Raw genomic sequence first — 21149 nt, 5'->3', positions numbered from 1 at the left:
TGGCTGGCCTCAGGGTACTCGGTAGTTCCCTAGCTGGTCTCAGGGTGCTGGCCTGGCTGGTCTCAGGGTGCTGGCCTGGCTGGTCTCAGGGTGCTGGCCTGGCTGGTCTCAGGGTGCTGGCCTGGCTGGTCTCAGGGTGCTGGCCTGGCTGGTCTCAGGGTGCTGGCCTGGCTGGTCTCAGGGTGCTGGCCTGGCTGGTCTCAGGGTGCTGGCCTGGCTGGTCTCAGGGTGCTGGCTGGCTGGTCTCAGGGTGCTGGCTGGCTGGTCTCAGGGTGCTGGCTGGCTGGTCTCAGGGTGCTGGCTGGTCTCAGGGTGCTGGCTGGTCTCAGGGTGCTGGCTGGCCTAGCTGGTCTCAGGGTGCTGGTTGGCTGGCCTCAGGGTACTCGGTAGTTCCCTAGCTGGTCTCAGGGTGCTGGCCTGGCTGGTCTCAGGGTGCTGGCCTGGCTGGTCTCAGGGTGCTGGCCTGGCTGGTCTCAGGGTGCTGACCTGGCTGGTCTCAGGGTGCTGACCTGGCTGGTCTCAGGGTGCTGGCTGGCTGGTCTCAGGGTGCTGGCTGGCTGGTCTCAGGGTGCTGGCTGGTCTCAGGGTGCTGGCTGGCCTAGCTGGTCTCGGGGTGCTGGTTGGCTGGCCTCAGGGTACTCGGTAGTTCCCTAGCTGGTCTCAGGGTGCTGGCCTGGCTGGTCTCATGGTGCTGGCATGGCTGGTCTCATGGTGCTGGCATGGCTGGTCTCAGGGTGCTGGCCTGGCACTCACCCAAGATTCCCCACTTCAAAAATACAAAAAAAGTGTGTGTGTGTGTATGTATATGTGTATATGTATGTATATATATATATATATATGTATATATGTATATATATATATATATATATATATATATATATATAATCATACTCCTTTAACAAATAAACTGCAACATTTATAGTACCAGTTTACAAGGACACCTCCAAAATTCACATGCCTTAAATAAATCTAGAACAGATGTAACAAAATAATTTAAGCTGTATGCTATACTAATAAAAAACCACCACAAATGTGTGAAAACGGTTCCCTCGCAGGGGATTGCAATGACTGGGGGCCCCTTCTGCACTATGTCTCTATGCAAGCTACGATATGTGGGGCCCCTTCTGCCGCAAGATGTCCACACATGTGTTGGTCTGTGCAGGGGAGGGAGGTCGGGCATGCTGAGTGTGCCGGCCCGGAGCTCCTCTTCTCAGGCTGCCTGTATTGTTTCTGCAAAGTGGGGCTCAGGCCCCAGGCCACTCACTCATCTGTTCCCATCAATGCAGCCTGATCAGTGCCCATCAAATGGAGCTTTGTCAGTGCCCCCATCAGAGAGCAGGGGTTCCCTTCAGACAGCCCCCCCATCAGAGTGTCCCCATAACAGTGCCCTCATCAGAGAAGCAGGTGTTTTCACGGAGGGGGGAAGTAGCAGAATGGAGGGGGACACAGAGGAAAACTGGAGGGGGGCAGAGAGGAAAACTGGAGGGGGACAGTAGCAGAACAGAGGGGACATTAGCAGAACGGAGGGGACAGCAGAACGGAGGGGGACACGGAGGAAAACTGGTAGGGGTGCAACGGATCAAAAAACTCACGGATCGGATCATTCCTCGGATCAGAGTCATGGATCGAATCATTTTTCGAATCAGCAAATAATTATTGAATTTGCAAAAACCTGTGAAAATGCCACCACCATATAGTATAGTACCCACTGCAATATACATCTCCCCCACTGTAATATTGGCTGAGCATGGATGGGTATGTCTGGGTATTGGCAGAGTAAGTATTGGCAGGGTAAGCATTGGCAGGGTATTGCAGAATATTGGCAGGGTAGGTATTGCAGAGTATTGGCAGGGTATGTATTGCAGAGTATTGGCAGGGTATGTATTGCAGAGTAGCGGTGGGGTATTGCAGAGTATTGGCAGAGTATTGAAGAATATTGGCAGGGTATTGCAGAGTATTGGCAGGGTATGTATTGGCAGAGTATTGCAGGGTATGTATTGGCAGAGTATTGCAGAGTATTTATTGGCAGAGTATTGCAGAGTATTGGAAGAGTATTGCAGAGTATTGGCACAGTATTGCAGAGTATTGATAGGGTATTTATTGGCAGAGTATTGGCAGAGTATTGGCAGAGTATTGGCAGAGTATTGGCAGAGTATTGGCAGAGTATTGGCAGAGTATTGCAGAGTATTGGCATAGTATTGGCAGGGTGTTGCAGAGTATTGGCAGGGTATGTATTGCAGAGTATTGGCACAGTATTGCAGAGTATTGGCACAGTATTGCAGAGTATTGGCACAGTATTGCAGAGTATTGGCACAGTATTGCAGAGTATTGGCACAGTATTGCAGAGTATTGGCACAGTATTGCAGAGTATTGGCACAGTATTGCAGAGTATTGGCAGAGTATGGCAGAGTATTGGCAGAGTATTGGCAGAGTATTGGCAGAGTATTGGCAGAGTATTGGCAGAGTATTGGCAGAGTATTGGCAGAGTATTGGCAGAGTATTGGCAGAGTATTGGCAGAGTATTGGCAGAGTATTGGCAGAGTATTGGCAGAGTATTTATTGGCAGAGTATTGATAGGGTATTGCAGGGTGTGTATTGGCAGAGTATTGGCAGGGTATTGCAGAGTATTGGCGGGGTATTGCAGAGTATTGGCGGGGTATTGCAGAGTATTGGCGGGGTATTGCAGAGTATTGGCGGGGTATTGCAGAGTATTGGCGGGGTATTGCAGAGTATTGGCGGGGTATTGCAGAGTATTGGCGGGGTATTGCAGAGTATTGGCGGGGTATTGCAGAGTATTGGCGGGGTATTGCAGAGTATTGGCGGGGTATTGCAGAGGTATTGCAGAGTATTGGCGGGGTATTGCAGAGTATTGGCGGGGTATTGCAGAGTATTGGCGGGGTATTGCAGAGTATTGGCGGGGTATTGCAGAGTATTGGCGGGGTATTGCAGAGTATTGGCGGGGTATTGCAGAGTATTGGCGGGGTATTGCAGAGTATTGGCGGGGTATTGCAGAGTATTGGCGGGGTATTGCAGAGTATTGATAGGGTACTGCAGAGTATTGGCGGGGTATTGCAGAGTATTGGCGGGGTATTGCAGAGGTATTGCAGAGTATTGGCGGGGTATTGCAGAGTATTGGCGGGGTATTGCAGAGTATTGGCGGGGTATTGCAGAGTATTGGCGGGGTGGGGTATTGCAGAGTATTGGCGGGGTATTGCAGAGTATTGGCGGGGTATTGCAGAGTATTGGCGGGGTATTGCAGAGTATTGGCGGGGTATTGCAGAGTATTGGCGGGGTATTGCAGAGTATTGGCGGGGTATTGCAGAGTATTGGCGGGGTATTGCAGAGTATTGGCGGGGTATTGCAGAGTATTGATAGGGTACTGCAGAGTATTGGCGGGGTATTGCAGAGTATTGGCGGGGTATTGCAGAGTATTGGCGGGGTATTGCAGAGTATTGGCGGGGTATTGCAGAGTATTGGCGGGGTATTGCAGAGTATTGGCGGGGTATTGCAGAGTATTGGCGGGGTATTGCAGAGTATTGGCGGGGTATTGCAGAGTATTGGCGGGGTACTGCAGAGTATTGGCGGGGTACTGCAGAGTATTGGCGGGGTACTGCAGAGTATTGGCGGGGTATTGCAGAGTATTGGCGGGGTATTGCAGAGTATTGGCGGGGTATTGCAGAGTATTGGCGGGGTATTGCAGAGTATTGGCGGGGTATTGCAGAGTATTGGCGGGGTATTGCAGAGTATTGGCGGGGTATTGCAGAGTATTGGCGGGGTATTGCAGAGTATTGGCGGGGTATTGGCAATCTGGCAGGGTATTGCAGAATGCAACTTACTTACACACTACTAGTGACTGACCTCCTGGTATTCTCTTCTCTTCTGTTCTGGGGGAGAAGAACTAAGTAAACTCAAAGTGCAGCGGCTGTTTCCACAGGAGGCACTGGGTAGAGGGGAGCGGGAGGACAGTCCGGCGCGCGTGTGTCACACTGACGGTCTCGTGCCAGTGCGTGCCCACGCCGAAGTCATGTGACCGGTTGCTAGGCAGGGGCCGCTCCGCATCTAGCAACCGGTCACATGACTTCGGCGTGGGCACGCACAGTCACTCGGCGGCTGAGGAGCGGCGCGGACTACGCGCTGCATAGCCTCAGCCGGCCCGGCTCAGATAGCTAATGGGAACGGCGTTCCCGCTGTGGAAATAGTACGGGAACGCCGTTCCCATGCGTTCCCGCAGCACTCGAGCCCTGGCTGCGGGGAAGAAGCTGTCTTGCTGTATGGAGACCGTTCTAGTGTCGATGCTGCTTGACAGAGCGCGTCTGTGTAGTTGCTTCGCCTGCCGCAGGCCTTTTTTTTTTTTTTTTTTAAGGCTTCTGACTGCATGGATACTGTGTAACCCCGGGCTGTACAGACTTTCAAAGTCAGCTTATCTTCCTTCAGAGGTCAGCTTAAAATGTTTACTGTTCTGTCTCAAGGACATATAGCTAACCTTCTTGTCCCAATAACTTCAGATACCATATTTCTTTGATCTCAGTTTTATTAGAACAAGCCAGGTGAAACTACAAATAACAGAAATAGACTTCAGTAAGTACAATATTGCATACAATACAGCATATATTGCAGAAACAAAGATATACAATATAGGATCAGATAGTAAAAACATACTTTTTAAGTTCTCTATGGGGTGATGACGATGGATTGAGAAAGTCATGTCTTCTTGCAGTGTCTTGTGAAAATGGTGGCTGGTTCACTTCCTGTGAAGATTCTACCCAGAATTCCCTGTGTACTAACAACTTCCTTAACTACACATACAGTAATCAAATAAACAGAACTGCAACAATACCAAAAAGGAATGCTAGATGGAGCCTGCACACCACTTGTGATTGTCTTATGTAAATTCACACTATACATATCAATTTAACAACACAGGTACAAATAGTCAGTATAAACCACTGATGGACAGAACAATCAGATCAGTCTGGCTAGCTGAATTCAACAGGGGCGGCAGCCAATGGTGCCATTGCTGTGTGTCAGCCAATCAGGAGGGAGAATCTCAAATGGCTGAGGCACTTGTGGACGCATAGAATGCATTAAGATAAAAAACCTTCTGCCTTTACCACCACTTTAAAGTTTGGAAATATGAACAATCCCACACTGTTACTTCCTTGAACTTTGCATCACATATACACCCTGCCATGTGAACGGGAATTGCTGCTTTTTCATTTCAAGATTTGTAGAGTGTTGAGGGGATGTCCTCCCATCATTGTCTTCCCATCTTTTGTGGACTCTCCGTCCTTTTCAGCTTCCCCTTTCTTGTCTGGCAGCCTGGAATCCGAGGCGAGACATCCAGATGGTCTTCCTGGGTTAAATGTGGTGGTATCTTTCCCTCCCCCCCCATGGGTGTGCCCCTTTTTGCTGGGTGCGGCTTCCATCTGGTTCCCCAGAAAACCGTTTGTTTGTCAGGAGATCCTTCTGTGAGTTTTTTTATTCTGGCCTAGTCTCTGTTGGACATCTTGTGGCAGGACCTTCACCCTGGGAAGGCTTGGGAGTTCTCCCCTGGATTGTCAGCAAGCAGAACATGTTGGGACTCAGCTTCAGGTATCCCTTGTGGGGGGTTTGAGGCTGTCATGGGACCAGATCACTGGGAAATATGTTCTACTGAACAAGATTTTACTGAAAGTGCATAGACAATTTCTAAAATACTTATCAGCAAAGAAAATTGGTACCAAAAGAAATGTGTCAGCAACCCTGACTGACATTTTTGTTTTGGAAATTCTAGATTACTGGCTGTCATGCTCCACGTTTGAAACTTTTTTTATGTCATTGACAGTGCCACAGAACAGGAAACTTCAAGCGTTTGGGGTAAATGATTACTATGCAGGTTTTGTCAAGATTTATGCAAGTGAAGGGAATTTTTTTTAGTAAGATGATGCCTTTCAAAAGGCAAGGTTTCCTACCTTCATGCAATCCATGCATGAAGGTAAAAATCCTTAAGTGTGCAGCTTCCTCCTCAGCACCCCTAATACTTACCTAAGCCCAATCATGATCCAGCAACGTGTACAGTGGCTCTCCTAGGTCACCCCCTAGTTATTGGCTGAGATGCGGCAATTGCTCCTTCTGCTGTCAATCACACCCCTAAAGGGGGCCCAGGAGAGTCCCTTCCCAGAGACACCAAGCCATGCTCTGTCTCTTATGGCTTGGGAACATTTTGTTTTTAGGAGATCTTTGTGATGGCCTTGCTGCAACTGATGAATAATTATATATTCTTAGGCCACTTTCACACTGAGGTGCTTTTCACGCATTTTAGTGCTAAAAATAGCGCCTGAAAAGCACTTCTCAAGCCACCCCAGTGTGAAAGTCCGAGTGCTTTCACACTGGGGTGGAGCTCTTGTAGGACAGGAAAAAAGTCCTGCAAGCAGAATCTTTAGGGCGGTGTGGGAGCAGTGTAAACAATGCTCCCAAAACGCCCTGCACATTGAAATCAATGGGCAGCGCTGCCAAAGTACTTCGGCAGCGGTGGTTTTTGGGCACTTTTAACCCCTTGTTAACCCCTTCTTTCGGGGTTAAAAGCACCCCGCTACTGCCCACACAGCGCCGGTAAAGCACCGCTAAAGTGGCGCTTTACCGCTAGCACGGGGAGGTGTTCAGTGTGAAAGTTCAGGTTATGGTATAGCTAGTGGTATTAGTCACGTTACCAAATTTTCACATATTTTTCTGTGATGTTGACATTTTATCTAAAGCTTATCCAAGTATTTTCATCCAGTAACATCTTCAGCATTGCAAAAAAAGTGCAATTAAATGTAGTTATTACATTGTCTGTATAAATAAAGCATCTCCTATGTGTTTTGTTTCTACAGAGTTCCTACCTCCACTATCAAGTCAGTTCATCGCCTCCTGCCCTTGCTATGGCCCCAGCATCTGGAACTGTACCAAAAGGCCAAGCTCCAAATACTTTACCTTATCCTCTTAGTGTAAAGAAATATTCTAATTCATTTTCCTTGTACACAAATCCTTCTAACTCCGAAAGCAGCCAGACTCCTCGTCCACTTTTACTCTTTCTTCCATGGATGGGCTCTAATGCTAAATCTTATGAAAAGTATATCCAGCTCTACTTCAAGTTGGGCTTTGACGTATTCGTGGCAGAGAGCTCGCTATCACATTTTCTGTGGCCTAGGGCAGGACTTGAATATGCGAAACGGTTGTTGAATCTTTTGATGGGACAAGAGGACCTTTCTTCTCGCAGACTTTTTGTTCATGCTATGTCCGTTGGAGGGTACCTGTTTGCACAGATGTTGGTGTGTTCATCCAAGGAACAACGAGAGCTGTTGGAAAGGGTTCATGGCCAAGTGTTTGACAGTCTTGTGATGGGCAGCACAAAAAGGATGGCAACAGGTAAGTTTGTTTTCTCTTATATTCACCGACCGACACAGCTCCTCTCTGTAACAAAATGGGTTGTTAGCCCTGTCACTGGAGATTACTAGGCAAAGTTGTAATACAACACTTCAGAACTTTAGTTCCGCCCAGGGGGGCGGTCACTTAGGCTACAATCCCCACACTCTGCCCTAGCAGCCTCAGTTTTATTTTGCCTAGTGAAAGATATAGACCTAGGAACCCTGCAGGCCCATAGGTCTGTGTTTTTTTTTTTTTTGATGCAGAAGCTTGGCTTTTTGCGCAAGATGAATGATTCTGTGATCTTCTATCAACAGCCGGCTGGGTGACAGGCTGGTTCACTTATCCTTGTAGTCTCCCCAGTCCGGCCATTGAGCGTGTGCAGGTTGCAGCTACAGCTTGGCAGGCCACGATATACCTCAGCTCCAGAGGTGGTCGGTGAGCTTTTATGCTCCGGGGCATACATATGACCGAGCTACTGATGTCTGTGTCACAGTATGCCGGGCCAGTAACCTTCCCTGTACTGATCAGGAGTTGGCTACAATGGAATGTCTCCCAGCTCTTCAGGACTGGCAAGTACAGCTCTCCCTGTCTCGGCAGGGTTGAGCAGCTGGGCATTCCCTGGGAGGTTGATTTGGGGGGCCCCCTCACCCCCCTCTCTTCTATCCCCTGTCCCTAACTCCCCTCCTTTCCCCCCTCACGGGGGGGGGCGTGCATGGACGCTGAGAAGTGTGTGTGTGTGTGTGTGTGTGTGTACCCCTGCACCCTCACCTGGGTTCTGGCTGTGCTGGGGTGCCTGGGTCCTGAGTGCTTAATCCCAGGAGGTGACTGTGAGGGTTGCCCCTGTGTCGGTGCAGCGCTGTGTCTGCCACATGTTTCTTTCTGCCTCTTATGGCGCTGGCTGGCGGCCATTTTCAGTGTGGGCAAGGGACAGCATGCTTCTGGGCTTCAAGCGGCCATTTTCCCGGTGATTCCCTATTCAGAACACTGGCTGCCACTTTCTTGAAGCCGGACCCGGCAGCAGCTTCCTGTGCCCTCAGCTTCCTGTTTTGTCATCACCAAGTGCTGGCAGGCTTTCTATGTAATTTGGACACGTTTTTCAGATCGCTCAGCGATCGTTCACCGATCGTTCTGACGGACTGCCTCCGACACAGCTTTGGTCCCTCTGCATCTGGGAGCACTAGGGGGCTACAGGCACTGCTGTATACAGCGCGAAACTCCTCAGGGTGGTGAGTCCGGCGGGTTAGAACACCTCAGTCAGCGGCAGCAAGGAGGGTGGGACTGTCACTGTCCTAAGTGCCCTTTGGGTGGCAGACAGGGTAGGGTCAGCATGGCTTCAGAAACTGGTGTTTCTTCCCCCGAAATCCAGGCAATTGCAACCGGGTCATCTGCGGACTGCGCGGTTCCCGGTTGGACACCCTGAAGGCGGTCATCAATTTGTTTGTTGCCAAGATAGAGGCGGTGCGTGTGAAGAAAGGTGCTAAAAAGCGGCCCCTGCCCCCTCCTCCTCTGGGTAGAGCTCTGACGCAGACTCGGGTCCTGCTGAGGCCGGTGACCCCTGCTCTGTCTTGTCAGATGACGTTGACCAGGACCATTCGGACAGTGAGGATGAGTCCCCGTCTGGGTCCGTGCGCGACAAAGCGCTTGTTGGAGCACTTATCACAGCTGTGCGTGATACCTTGAAGATTCAGGAGCCAGCGGATCCCTCTGCTGATGGACCCGGTCCCTTTTGGGTCCCGCAAGCCAGCACGTTCACCTAAGGTGTTCCCATATCTGACTTATTATGACAAGTTCATTTACAAGGAATGGGGTCGCCCGCAATGGACCTTTTCAGTCCCCAAATACATGGCGGTGCGTTACTCCTTTGGGGAAAGCCTTCTCAAGGAATGGTCGGCTCCTCCGGTGGTGGACCCCCAGTATCCAGGTTACATAAAGTAACCAGGATCCCGATTGAGGGGACTCCTGCATTCAAGGATCCCACGGACAGGAAGGCCGAGGCGGTGGCTGGTTACGGTTGTGGGGTCAGCCGTGCGACCTGTACTGGCATCCGCACTTGTGTCGCAGACACTGACTGAGTGGGCAAAACTTTTGCAACGCGAATTGGGAGAGCAACAGGCTTCCCCTGTCTGCGTGGAACTAGCAGACCAACTTGTGCAAGGCCTTAAGTACATCTGTGACGCGGCCCTGGATACTCTCCCTCTGCTATCCGGGGCTTCAGTGTCAGCTGTGGTCCTGAGGTGCCTAATTTGGCTAAAATGCTGGTCTGCTGACCAGGCATCCAAAAAAGCCCAGACTGATCTCCCTTTCCATGGCGACCGGCTCTTTGGAGCCTCGCTAGATGACATTATTAAAAATGCCACTGGTGGTAAGAGTACACTACTCCCACAGGCCAGGAAAGCTAAGGAGCCATGCCGTGGGCAAGGGCCCTCTTTTTCCGCTCACAAACGGCTTTTTCTTCCGCCTGGAGCTTTGACAAAATGTCACCAGCCCGACAGGACGCCCACGGACGGTCAAAAACGTCCCTGGAATCGCAAGTCTAACAAGCCTGCGAATAAAAGTGCTACTGCATGAAGGTTTGTCCCCACCCTCTGTCTTGGGTGGGGGGTCGCCTTTGGGAGTTTGCAGCCCGGTGGTCCTCCCCGGTTATCCGACCAATGGGTCTGCGATCTGATTTCCACAGGCTACAAGATAGTTTCTCTCTTGGCCGCCAAACAGATTCTTCCCTTTCAGCATACCCATATCCCCGGTTTGCCGGGAGGCCCTGTTGGAGGTGGTAAGGGAGTCGCGGGGTGATTGTACCAGTTCTGGACTCAGAACACTTCCAGGGATTCTACTCAAATCTGTTTGTGGTTCCCAAGAAGGAAGGGGTACGTCCAATCTTGGACTTGAAAGCCCCAATCACTTTGTGAAAGTGCAGAGATTCAGAATGGAATCAGTTCGCTCAGTAGTCGCTGCATTCCATCAAGGGGACTCCCTGGCGTCCTTAGACATCCAGGATGCATACCTGCACATACCCATATGCCTTCGGCATTAAAAGTTTCTGCGTTTTGCAGTTGGGGACGACCATTACCAATTTGTGGCTCTTCCCTTTGGTCTGGCATCAGCCCCCCGGGTCTTTACCAAGGTACTGGCTTCAGTATTTGCATTGCTGCGACAACGTGGGATCGCGATCGTGGGCTACCTAGACGATCTCCTCCTGAGAGTATCTTTCGCCTCAGAATTAGAGGAGGATGTGGCGATCACCATGCAGACCCTGCAGGAATTTGTGTGGCTGTTGAACCTAAAGAAGTCAGTGATTGTGCCGACCCAGCGTCTGGAGTACCTAGGTTTGCAGTTGGACTCCAGGGAAGCAAGAGTTTTTTTCCCTTCAGACAAATTGCAGACTCAGAGATCTGCGGTCAAACTACTGATGAACCGCAAGTGGTCGTCGCTCCGGTTTTGCATGCGAGTACTGGGACTCATGGTAGCCTCCTTCGAGGCAGTGCCTTACACCCAGTTCCACACCAGAGTTCTGCAGAAGGAGATCTTGTCAATATGGGACAAATCTCAGTTGTCCCTGGATCGGAAGATCCAGGTGAGCCAGCCAGTCAGGGACTCCCTGATCTGGTGGTTGAGGTCCCCGGTGATTCAGTCCGGAAAATCGTTCCTTCCTCTGAAATGGACGGTGATCACTACGGACGCTAGTCTATCCGGCTGGGGTGGAGTGATGGGGGTTCAGTCGGCTCAGAGCCTCTGGTCGACTGAAGAATCCCAGCTGCCGATCAATCTACTCGAATTGAGAGTGATCAGGCTGTGTCTCCAAACATGGTCGATGAGTCTTCAAGGGCGTCCGATCAGGATACAGTTGGACAACGCCACGGCTGTGGCATACGTAAATCACCAAGGGAGAACAAGAAGCTCAGCTGCTGCACGGGAGGTCACTCACATACTTCAGTGGGCAGAGCGACACGTACCGGCCCTGTCAGCCATTTACATCCTGGGAGTGGAGAACTGGCAGGCGGACTATCTGAGCCGCCAGATGCTGGACCCAGGAGAATGGGCTTGCATCCAGAGACATTCAGGCTGCTGCGCCTGAAGTGGGGCACACCAGATGTGGATCTACTGGCCTCCCGTCTCAATCAGAAGATGCCAAGATTCGTGTCCAGGACAAGAGATCCGTGGGCAGACGTGTCAGACGTGCTGGTGGCCCCGTGGGATCAGTACCAGCTGATCTACGCCTTTCCTCCACTGAAACTGTTGCCACGTCTGCTTCGCAGAGTGGAAGCCCGAGGGGATCCAAGTAATACTGTTTGCCCCGGATTGGCCTCAGCGTCCTTGGTATGCAGACCGCGTCTGTCTGGTGGCAGACACTCCCTGGCAACTGCCGTTGCGAAAGGTCCTCCTATCTCAAGGTCCAATTCTTCATCCTGCTTTATCATAGCTGGCTTTAACGGCATGGCTATTGAGAGCCAGGTTTTGAGGAACCTGGGTCTGTCGGACTCAGTGATTCCAACTATGTTGTGGGCATAGAAATCTTCATCTCCGAAGATATACAATCGTACCTGGAAGGCCTACATTTCCATGTGTGAGGAGAAAGGATGACGTCCGCGCTCCTTTTTCATATACATGATCCTGGTGTTTCTCCAGCAAGGAGTTGACCAGAGATTGGCATTAAGCACCATCATAGGGCAAATCTCAGCCCTAGCTGTCTTTTTTTCAATGACCCTTGGCATCCCACTCCTTAGTGAGTACCTTCGTTCAGGGGGTACGACACGTAGTCCCTCCGGGGCGTCCACCGTTACCCCCATGGGATTTGAACCTGGTGTTGTCGGCGCTTCAAATAACGCCGTTTGAGAATATCAGGGAGATTCCCCTTTTGACTCTTTCTCAGTTGGGGCTCTGAAGGTGTATTTGTCTGCCATGGCTCCCTTTCGGATGTCAGACTCGCTTTGTTTCGGTAGCTGGTCCCAAGAAAGGCATGGAGTCTCGTCGGCCACCATTTCCAGGTGGATCAGACAGATTGTATTACAAGCCTACGCCTTGAAGGGGAAGGTGCCCCCCTTTCCAGTCACGGCCCACTCCACAAGGGCAATCGGAATGTCTTGGGCCTTCCGACACCAAGCGTCAGTCGCGCAGGTGTGTAAGGCGGCGACCTGGTCGTCTGTCTATACGTTTACCAAGTTTTACAAGGTAGACGTCAGTGCATCGGCTGATGCCTGTTTTGGCCGCAAAAAAGTTTTGAAGGCAGCCCTGTAGTTGCAATTGAATATGCAACCAATATTTTTTCCTGGTTTTTCGAAAAAACACAGTACTGTTATGTTAATGCACTGTTGCATTACTTCCGCAGTTGGCTGCGGTCTTGGGGATCACTCCTGTTGAGGATACCCGGTTGTTTTGTGGTGGTTTTCCACACACTGCTATTTTTTGTGGGTTTAGTTTCACTAGTTCCCACCTGCCATGGTGGATGAAGTTTTTATGCTGTTTTTCCCACCCCTCGTTTGGCACTGCTTGGGGACGTCCCATTTTATTACAGAGAGGAGCTGTGTTGGTCAGTGAATATAAGAGAAAACTGGATTTTTTGTACTCACCATAAAATCCTTTTCTCTGTAACTCACCAACTGACACAGCACCCACCCCTCCTTTTTTTTCTCTTTACGTTATACTGCTTGTTGACGTACTGAGGCTGCTAGGGCAGAGTGTGGGGAGTGTAGCCTAAGGGACAGCCCCCCTGGGCGGAACTAAAGTTCTGAAGTGTTGTATTACAACTTTGCCTAGTAATCTCCAGTGATGGGGCTAACAACCCATTTTGTTACAGAGAGGAGCTGTGTCGGTTGGTGAATTACAGAGAAAAGAATTTTACAGTGAGTACAAAAAATCCTATATTTTTATTTTATTTTTGGTGCTGTCCTCTAATCACATGTTAGATTTTCATCTAAATAAAAGGTATTTGCGTGCCTTCATAACAGATTTTTATTTTCTTACATCAGTGGACACAGAGCCATAGTAATTACTATGTGGGTTATATATTGGACCGAAAGATACTGGACACGGGCACGTCCCTAAGGCGTTATATGTACTTCCCCCATATAACCCCTCCCATTACTGGAAGTCCTCAGTTTTTTCACCAGTGTCTAAGGTGTTGGGCATGAGTAAAGATGTGCTGTGCTGAGCTCCACAGGCAGTAATCCTTGATGAGAGCCAGCCATGCTGACCGGATTCATTCTGATGTCTTGGTAATGGGCTAAATGAATGGTACCCCGGGCCTCGTAATCCAAAGAAATTAGGTTTTTGCTTGTGAATGGTTCTCTTTAGGTAGCTGGGCCCTGGGATCCAGTACTTTTTGGTAGTAAGGCCATAAAGTTTTTACTGGCAGGGTGCTGTCGCAGGTCCAGGATTGTGGGAGAGTTCCTGAAGGTTTCCTTTTAAGGTCTCGGAGCCTACCGTGAAGGAAACCCTTTCCAAAAGAATGTCATCTTCCCCTGGGAGGGATATGGCTGGTCAGATTGAGCTGTCAAGGGTAGAACACCTCAGTCCCTGCATATATCATACAAACGGGTTTGTTTCTTCTACCATTCTAAAATTTGAAAGAAGATTTATGCTATGATGTCTCTCCATGGTAGATTAAACATAGCAGATTCCCATCTAGTCCTGAGGGCCCTTTTGTTGAGGTTGGGGATCAGGTAGATCTTCACAAAGATTGGAAGATACTTGGGATCCTCCAAAGAGGAAAAATAAGTATCTTCCAAACAGGGAGGGAGTAGCCTCACAAGCCAGGTGCTTGTCTACTCCCTTACTTAACGCATTTGTTGCCTGCCTGAGGTATCTACCTCTAATAAGGTTCATTTGAACCTCCCCTACCTGTGGATGTTTTTTTCCTATTCATGCATAGGTTATGTATTCTGAATGGGAACATTTCTATGAAGAAATGGGGGGGTTCCAGCAATTAATGCTGCAATCACCCAAGTGAGCAGAGTCTCACATTTCCAGCCCACAAAGCAGAATGCTAAAACCTTTCCATGAAGGAGTACCCCCACTTGTTTGGGTCAGGGGAAAGGTCCTGCGATTCGCAAAATCTGGCAGGAACAATGTCAAGAGCAGAGGGATTTCTGCAATTCTTTTCTCTAGGTTACGACTAGAGTTCCGAGAGCCCAGATGGCTCAGTCGGCTTTTGATCTGAAGGTCCGGGGTTCGGATCCCTGTTTAAGTGCTGCTTGTGGGGTCCTTGGGCTGCTGATGAGACAGTCTTTATGCAAGAGTTTCTGTCTCCTCGGAAAATGTTCCTAAGGATCCAGAGAAAAAAGAAAAAAAAGTCTCTCTTTCTGGCCTCTGGATCAATGGTGAATACTAGCATATATACTAAGTAGGGGGCAGCAGGCAACCTACTTAGGCCTGGGAACATAGAATTTTAATATAGGGCAACCCCATAGTGGCTTATATATAGGTTGTGACCACCTCTTCTTGTCTGTTTTGCCAATGATATGGGGCACTTTTTTCTCTCTCTTATTTAAGGAACATCAGTGGCAAGGAGCCAACCACAACCTAGATCACTCTAGCTATCTAAGAGTTATCTGCTTTAAATACATCTATTATAGGTAGCGCCTGGGTCCCTTTTAAAATATATCCTTTATAGCAGTTCTACTTTGATTAATGCCAGGAAGCCACCTTCCAGAATCACTTACTATAGAGTCTGGAAGGCATATGTTTCTTGGTGTAGATCCAGGGGTTGGCACCCCAGGAAGTTTGTCATAGGCAGGATTCCTGATGTCCTGCATATGGGATCTGAAATGAAGCTGGCCTCGACTTCTATCAAGAGCCAGATCCCGGCCTTGTCATTGTTTTTTCTTATGGCCTTTTTAACTTGTTCAGGGGATAACACTGTTTATTCCCCCTATCAAGGCGCCTCTAAATCCTTGGGATTTAAAATTGGTCTTATCGGCTTTGCTGAATCAGCCATTTAAACCTTTGCTAAAAATTTCCTTGGTTCTTTTGATGAGAAAGAGATAATCTTTTCTGGTTGTTATTTCTTCTGCTAGAAGAGTATCGGTACTAGCGGCTCTGTCTTATAAGAGCCATATTTCTTCAGGCATAAGGATGAGGTGGTTTTATGTTCTCATCCTGAATTGCTAACAAAAGTGGTAACAGGTTTTCATTTAAACCAAGATATTATTCTTCCTTCTTTCTCGCCAGAGCCTTAATCTGGGGAAGAGTAAGCACTACAGTCTCTTGATGTAGTAAGAGCGATCAGAGTCTATTTAAAGGCGACGGCTCAGGTTTGCAAAACACAGGTTTTGTTTGTACTGCCAGAGAGTCCAAGATGTGGACAAGCAGCGTCAAGATCCACTATTTTCCAAATGGATTCGTCAAGTGATTATTTAAGCTTCAGCTTAAAGAGGACATTTCTTCCTTCTCTTATTAAGAGCACACTCATCCAGGGCGATTAGTGCCTCTTGGGTGGTGCATCATCAGGTCTCTATGGCTCAGATCAGTAAGGCCGCGACTTGGCCTTCGGTTCATACGTTTATCAGATTTTATCAAATCGATATTAAAGGTCATGAGGATATTGCGTTGGGCACAGTATATACTGCAGGCTGCAGTATGAGTCCTCTGGCCTCCTGTTTTTTGGTCTGCCCCCCCCCTTCAGTTGCCTTTGCTATGGGACATCCCACATAGTAATTACTATGGCTCTGTGTCCCCTGTTGTAAGAAAAGAAAATTGGATTTTTAAAATGGCTTACTTGTAAAAATCCTTTTCTTTGATGTACATCAGGGGACACAGAGGTCCCTCCCTTCTTCTTCTTATGCACTTGTATTGCTTGGCTACAAAACTGAGGACTCCCAGTAATGGGAGGGGTTATATGGGGGAAGTTCGCGCCTTAGGGGCGTGCCAGTGTCCAGCACCTGTCGGTCCGATATATAACCCACATAGTAATTACTATGGCTCTGTGTCCCTGATGTACATCAAAGAAAGGGATTTTACAGGTAAGCAGTTTTAAAAATGCAATTTTTATGCCTTAAGTGTGATAAACGCTGACCAACCATAACTCTATGACCACCTAATATTGTGTAGGTCCTCCCTTTTCCAACAAAACACCCTGACCCATTGATACAAAGACACCACTAGACTTCTGAAGGTATGCTGTGGTATTTGGCACCAAGCTGTCAGTAGTAGATCCTTTTAAGACCTGTAAGTTGTGAGTTGGGGTCTCCATGGATGGACTTATTTTTACAGCAAAACCTTCAAATGCTCAATTGGGAATTGGAGGCCATGTCAACACCTTGAACTCGCTGTGTCCCTCAAACAATTCTTGAACCATTTTTGCAGTGTGACAGGGCGCATTACCCTGCTGAATGAGGCCACTGCTATCAGGCAATACCATTTTCACGACAGAGTGTACTTGGTCAGCAACAATGTTTAGGTAGGTGGTATATGTCAAGTAACATCACATGAATGACAGGACCCAAAGTTTCCCAGCAGAACATTGCTTAAAGCATCACACTGTCTCCACCACCTTGCCTTCTTCCCATACTGCATCCTGGTGCCATCTTTTTGCCAGGTAAGCAATGCACATGCATCTAAGTCATCCACATGATGTAAAAGAAAACATGATTCATCAGACCAGGCCACCTTCATCCATGGTCCAGTTCTTATGCTCACATGCAAATTGTAAGCAATTTTGGCTGTGGACACGTCAGCATGGAAACCCAGACTGGTTGGCAGCTGCGTAGTCCTTTACACAGCAAACTGTGATGCCCATTTTTTCTGATTTCAACACATCAACTTCAGGGACAACTTGCTACCTGAGGCTCGCACAGGAATGCTATGCATCCCCTTTCTCCAGTGCAGGGATGAATCTGTGCCTGAATTTGGCCCTGAAATGGAGCCAAAGACCACAGCTGCCCTGGAGATATGTGAATCGGCTCCATAGAGAGCTGATCACATTCTCCTGCATCCAATTCACATAGTTGTGAACCCAGCCTAATATATTCCACCGACTTTCAGTTGCCACTATAATGAGATAATCATTGTTGTTCACTTAACCTGTCAGTGGTCATAAAGTTATGGTGTATGAGCAGTGTCAATATCCTAACTAGACATATCCTAGGGCTAGGTAACCAATGTACTGTTTTTAAGGTATTGTTTTAATGGATTTAAATTGTCTCTAGGTTTTTTACCTAGCTTTTTTGCATAACTCACTAATTACACCAGTGAATAGGTTTAATGGTGTTAAGATTGAATTAGGACATGGTTTTAGGAGTCATTTATATTTTTGATACCCATAGGGGTTGATTTACTAAAGTCAAATGGAGTGTGTACTTTTGTAAGTGCAGTTGTACTAATTTTCCCCAGAGCTTGGTGAATGTGGTGAAGCGCTGTTGATTTCCATCATCCAATCATGTGCAAGCAAGTCATTTTCCTTGCACCTGATTGGGTATTCTTTACAAAGCAAAGGTTCGCCACATTCACTAACCCCACTTTTTGACGTTCTCCTTAATTATTGTTGTTTTCATTAATACTGTATGTAACATCTTCAAACTTTGCACTTTCCCATGTTTACAATGTATGAGGCTATTCCCTGCAAAATAACCTTATACTTTCATACTCTGTTTATCTGTGATTTAATATGCACTGTTTAGTGCAAAGTATAAATAAGTATTCTTTTCTGTTTTCAGGTGTGGCGCGCATGATCAGCTCTCCGCTTTTAGAGCCACTTGTGGTACGAGGAATGCTTTTATACTTTTCACTCCTGAAAGGTCAAACAACAGATTATTATGAGAGGGGTATTCAAACCTTCTTGGAAAAACCTCTTCACAGCCCAGCTCTCTTCTTCTACTGTTTAAATGACCCATTGTGTGATCATGTAGTGTTGGAGGAGTTTATGCAAAGCTGGGAAAAACAAGGGATCAAAGTGCAGGGAAAGAAGTGGCAAGATTCTGTACATGCTGGACATTTAAGGAAATACACTGAAGAGTATACAGACACACTGAACAGCTTTATAAGCAGTCTTCTCAACAATATGCCTAGAAGCAGACTATAACTGGAACAATGGATTTTTCGTCTGCCATTAACATACTAAGGCACCATTAATGAACTATATACAGTGGATATAAAGCCTACACACCCCTGTAAAATGGCAGGTTTTTGAGCTGAAATAAAAAAAATCAGACCAAGGTAAACTACATCAGAACCCCCCCCCCTTTAATGGGACCTGTAATCTGTGAAATTCACTTTAAAAATTAAATTATTTAGTGGTGGACAATAAAAATAAAATATTGTGGCTGCATACCCTCCAGGTATGTGGCTGTGGCTGTTCTCAGAATTAACCAATCTCATTCAGACTGATGGTAAATAGTAGTCTGTTCACACCTCTCTTAAATTAATGTGATTGTGATAAAGTCCATGCAACGTTCAGCTGTTCTAGTAAGATTTTCCTGACATTTACTCAGTTGCCTCTTACAGCAAAAGCTATGATCCAAAAAGAGCTTGCAATACATCTAAGGGATCTCCTTATTGGAAGGTATCGGTCAAGAGAAGAGCACAGCATTTTTTCCATGGCATTAGATATATCATGGAACACAGTGAATACGGTCATCAACAAGTGGAGAAAATATGGCCCACAGCAACATTAAAGGAGATGCAGGAATATCTGCCAAGTACTAGTGTACTACATGCAGGGCCGGCACTAGCAATAGGCAGGACAGGCAGCTGCCTAGGGCGCCAAAATCTGGATCTTCACCTGCTCGCTAGGGATTCCAATTTTTTAAATACCTACAGGACCGGAGTCACCATCTATAAGGTAGCATAGGTGCCTTATGGCGCTAGGCCAGGGGGCAGTTGCGCCTGTAAAGACATCCCCAGACCTCTCTATTCCCAGCCTGCAGTGCTGCCCTAGCAGGGGCAGTGAGAAGAGTAGGGGAGAGGTGGGACAAAGAGCAGCCGGCCAGAAGTGTTGCATGATAGATGGAACTGGCCTGGGTGGTTGAGATTGAAGCCCTGCATGTAAGTCCTGGCTTGCCGCAATTTCCACTCCTTCCCTCCTCCTGGACAGTCAGGGATCTGTTGTGGGATGGCAGGCAGCAGTGCCGCTCTCCTGGAGGTGAGGCCATCACCGCCGATAGCTCAGGTATAGTGAAAGCACAGACAGCACACTCGGTGCTGCACCCAGTCACATGAAATAAAAAATAAAAAAATTGACTCTGCTGTCAAGTTTATATTGCATTGTGTACAAAGGGGAACAGATGTGCAGAGGGGAACAGGCATTCAGGATGATGAAGTAATTGGGATGATCTCGTCCGTTCCTAAATGTCTTGCAGGACAATTTTATGGGTCAGATAGTAGATGCACAGACTAGAAATAAAGCACTACTGGATCTACTGATTACCAACAATACAGACCTGATCACGGATTGTGGAAATATGGGCAATTTAGGGAACAGCAATCGCAGGTCAATTGGCTTCCATATAAATCACACAAATAGGAAACATAAGGGGAATACAAAGACACTGAATTTCAAAAGGGCGAACTTCCCTAAACTACGAACCTTACTAGAAGGCATAACTTGGGATAAAATCTTAGGAACAAAGAACGCAGGGGAGAGATGGGTTTGCTTTAAGAGCATATAAAATAAGGGCATTAGCCAATGCATTCTACTGGGTAATAAATGTAAAAGAGCAAACTAAAGTCCTGGGTGACTTAACTCTGTAAAAATGCATATAAAATTAAAGGAGAAGGCCTTCAAAAAATACAAGGTTGAGGGATCATCAGCATTCAGACTTTATAAAAAATGCAACAAGATATGTAAGGATGCAATAAGGATGGCTAAGATAGAACGTGAAAGACGCATAGCGGAGGAGAGAGAGCAAAAATAAATCCCAAGAAATTAATTGAGTATGTAAAAAGTAAAAAAGGGCGGACAGACCATATTGGCCCCATAAAGAACGAGGAAGGACATCTGGTTACAAAGGATGGGGAGATGAAAAAGGTATTGAATTCATTCTTCTCCTCAGTCTTCAGAATCGGGGGGCTTCAGTAACCAAAACTGCAGTGTTTGTCCTCATGACACATCACAGGAAGCACCTCCATGGTTAACAGAGGACAGAACTAAAATTTAGACTTTGGAAACTTAACATTAATAAAGCATCGGGACCAGATGGCTTGCACCCGAGGGTACTTGGGGAACTAGATCAAGTATTTGCCAGACCATTTTCCTAATTTTTACTGACAGTCTACTGACTGGAATGGTACCAGCTGATTGGCGAAAAGCCAATGTAGCACCAATATTTAAAAAGGGCCCAAAATACATCCCTGGGAATTACAGACCAGTTAGCCTAACATTAATAGTATGTAAACTCTTGGAGGGGATGATAAGGGACTATATACAATATTTTAGTAATGAGAGCGGTATCATTAGCAGTAATCAGCATGGATTCATGAAGAATCGTTCTTGCCAGACCAGTCTACTAACCTATGAGGAGGCAAGTTGCCAGCTAGATAAAGGAAGGCCCGTAGATGTGGTGTATCTGGATTTTGCAAAAGCATTTGACACCTTTCCCCATAAACGTTTAATGTACAAAATAAGGTCCGTTAGGATGGAGTACTCGGGATGGTCAGGGGTGGGTAGTGTGGTCCCCCAGGGTTCTATGCTGGGACCAATCCTATTTAATTTGTTCATAAACGACCTGGAAAATTGGGTAAACAGTTCAATCTCTGTATTTGCAGACGATACTAAGCTAAGCAGGGCAATAACTTCTCCGCAGGGTGTGGAAACCTTGCAAAAAAAATCTGAACAA

General features: G+C 47.5%; 1 protein-coding gene across 4 annotated transcripts in view; it reads left to right on the top strand.

Annotated features, from left to right (window-relative positions):
* The window catches only part of LOC143962605 (transmembrane protein 53-A-like), a 112519-nt gene extending 92959 nt beyond the window's left edge, over positions 1 to 19560 (top strand). For all 4 annotated transcript variants that reach the window (XM_077471900.1, XM_077471898.1, XM_077471899.1 and 1 more), the window contains 2 exons: positions 6852 to 7386; positions 18033 to 19560. In XM_077471900.1, the coding sequence (XP_077328026.1) occupies positions 6900 to 7386; positions 18033 to 18397 (852 nt within the window). In that variant the 5' untranslated portion in view covers positions 6852 to 6899 and the 3' untranslated portion in view covers positions 18398 to 19560. The remainder of the gene's footprint in view (positions 1 to 6851; positions 7387 to 18032) is intronic.
* Positions 19561 to 21149: the final 1589 nt, after the last annotated feature.

Source organism: Lithobates pipiens, unplaced genomic scaffold (genome assembly GCF_037356315.1).
Source record: "Lithobates pipiens isolate NorthernLeopardFrog02 unplaced genomic scaffold, aLitPip1_a1.2 Scaffold_8, whole genome shotgun sequence".
NCBI classification, from domain to species: domain Eukaryota; kingdom Metazoa; phylum Chordata; class Amphibia; order Anura; family Ranidae; genus Lithobates; species Lithobates pipiens.
This window is presented reverse-complemented; position numbering and strand designations above follow the sequence as displayed.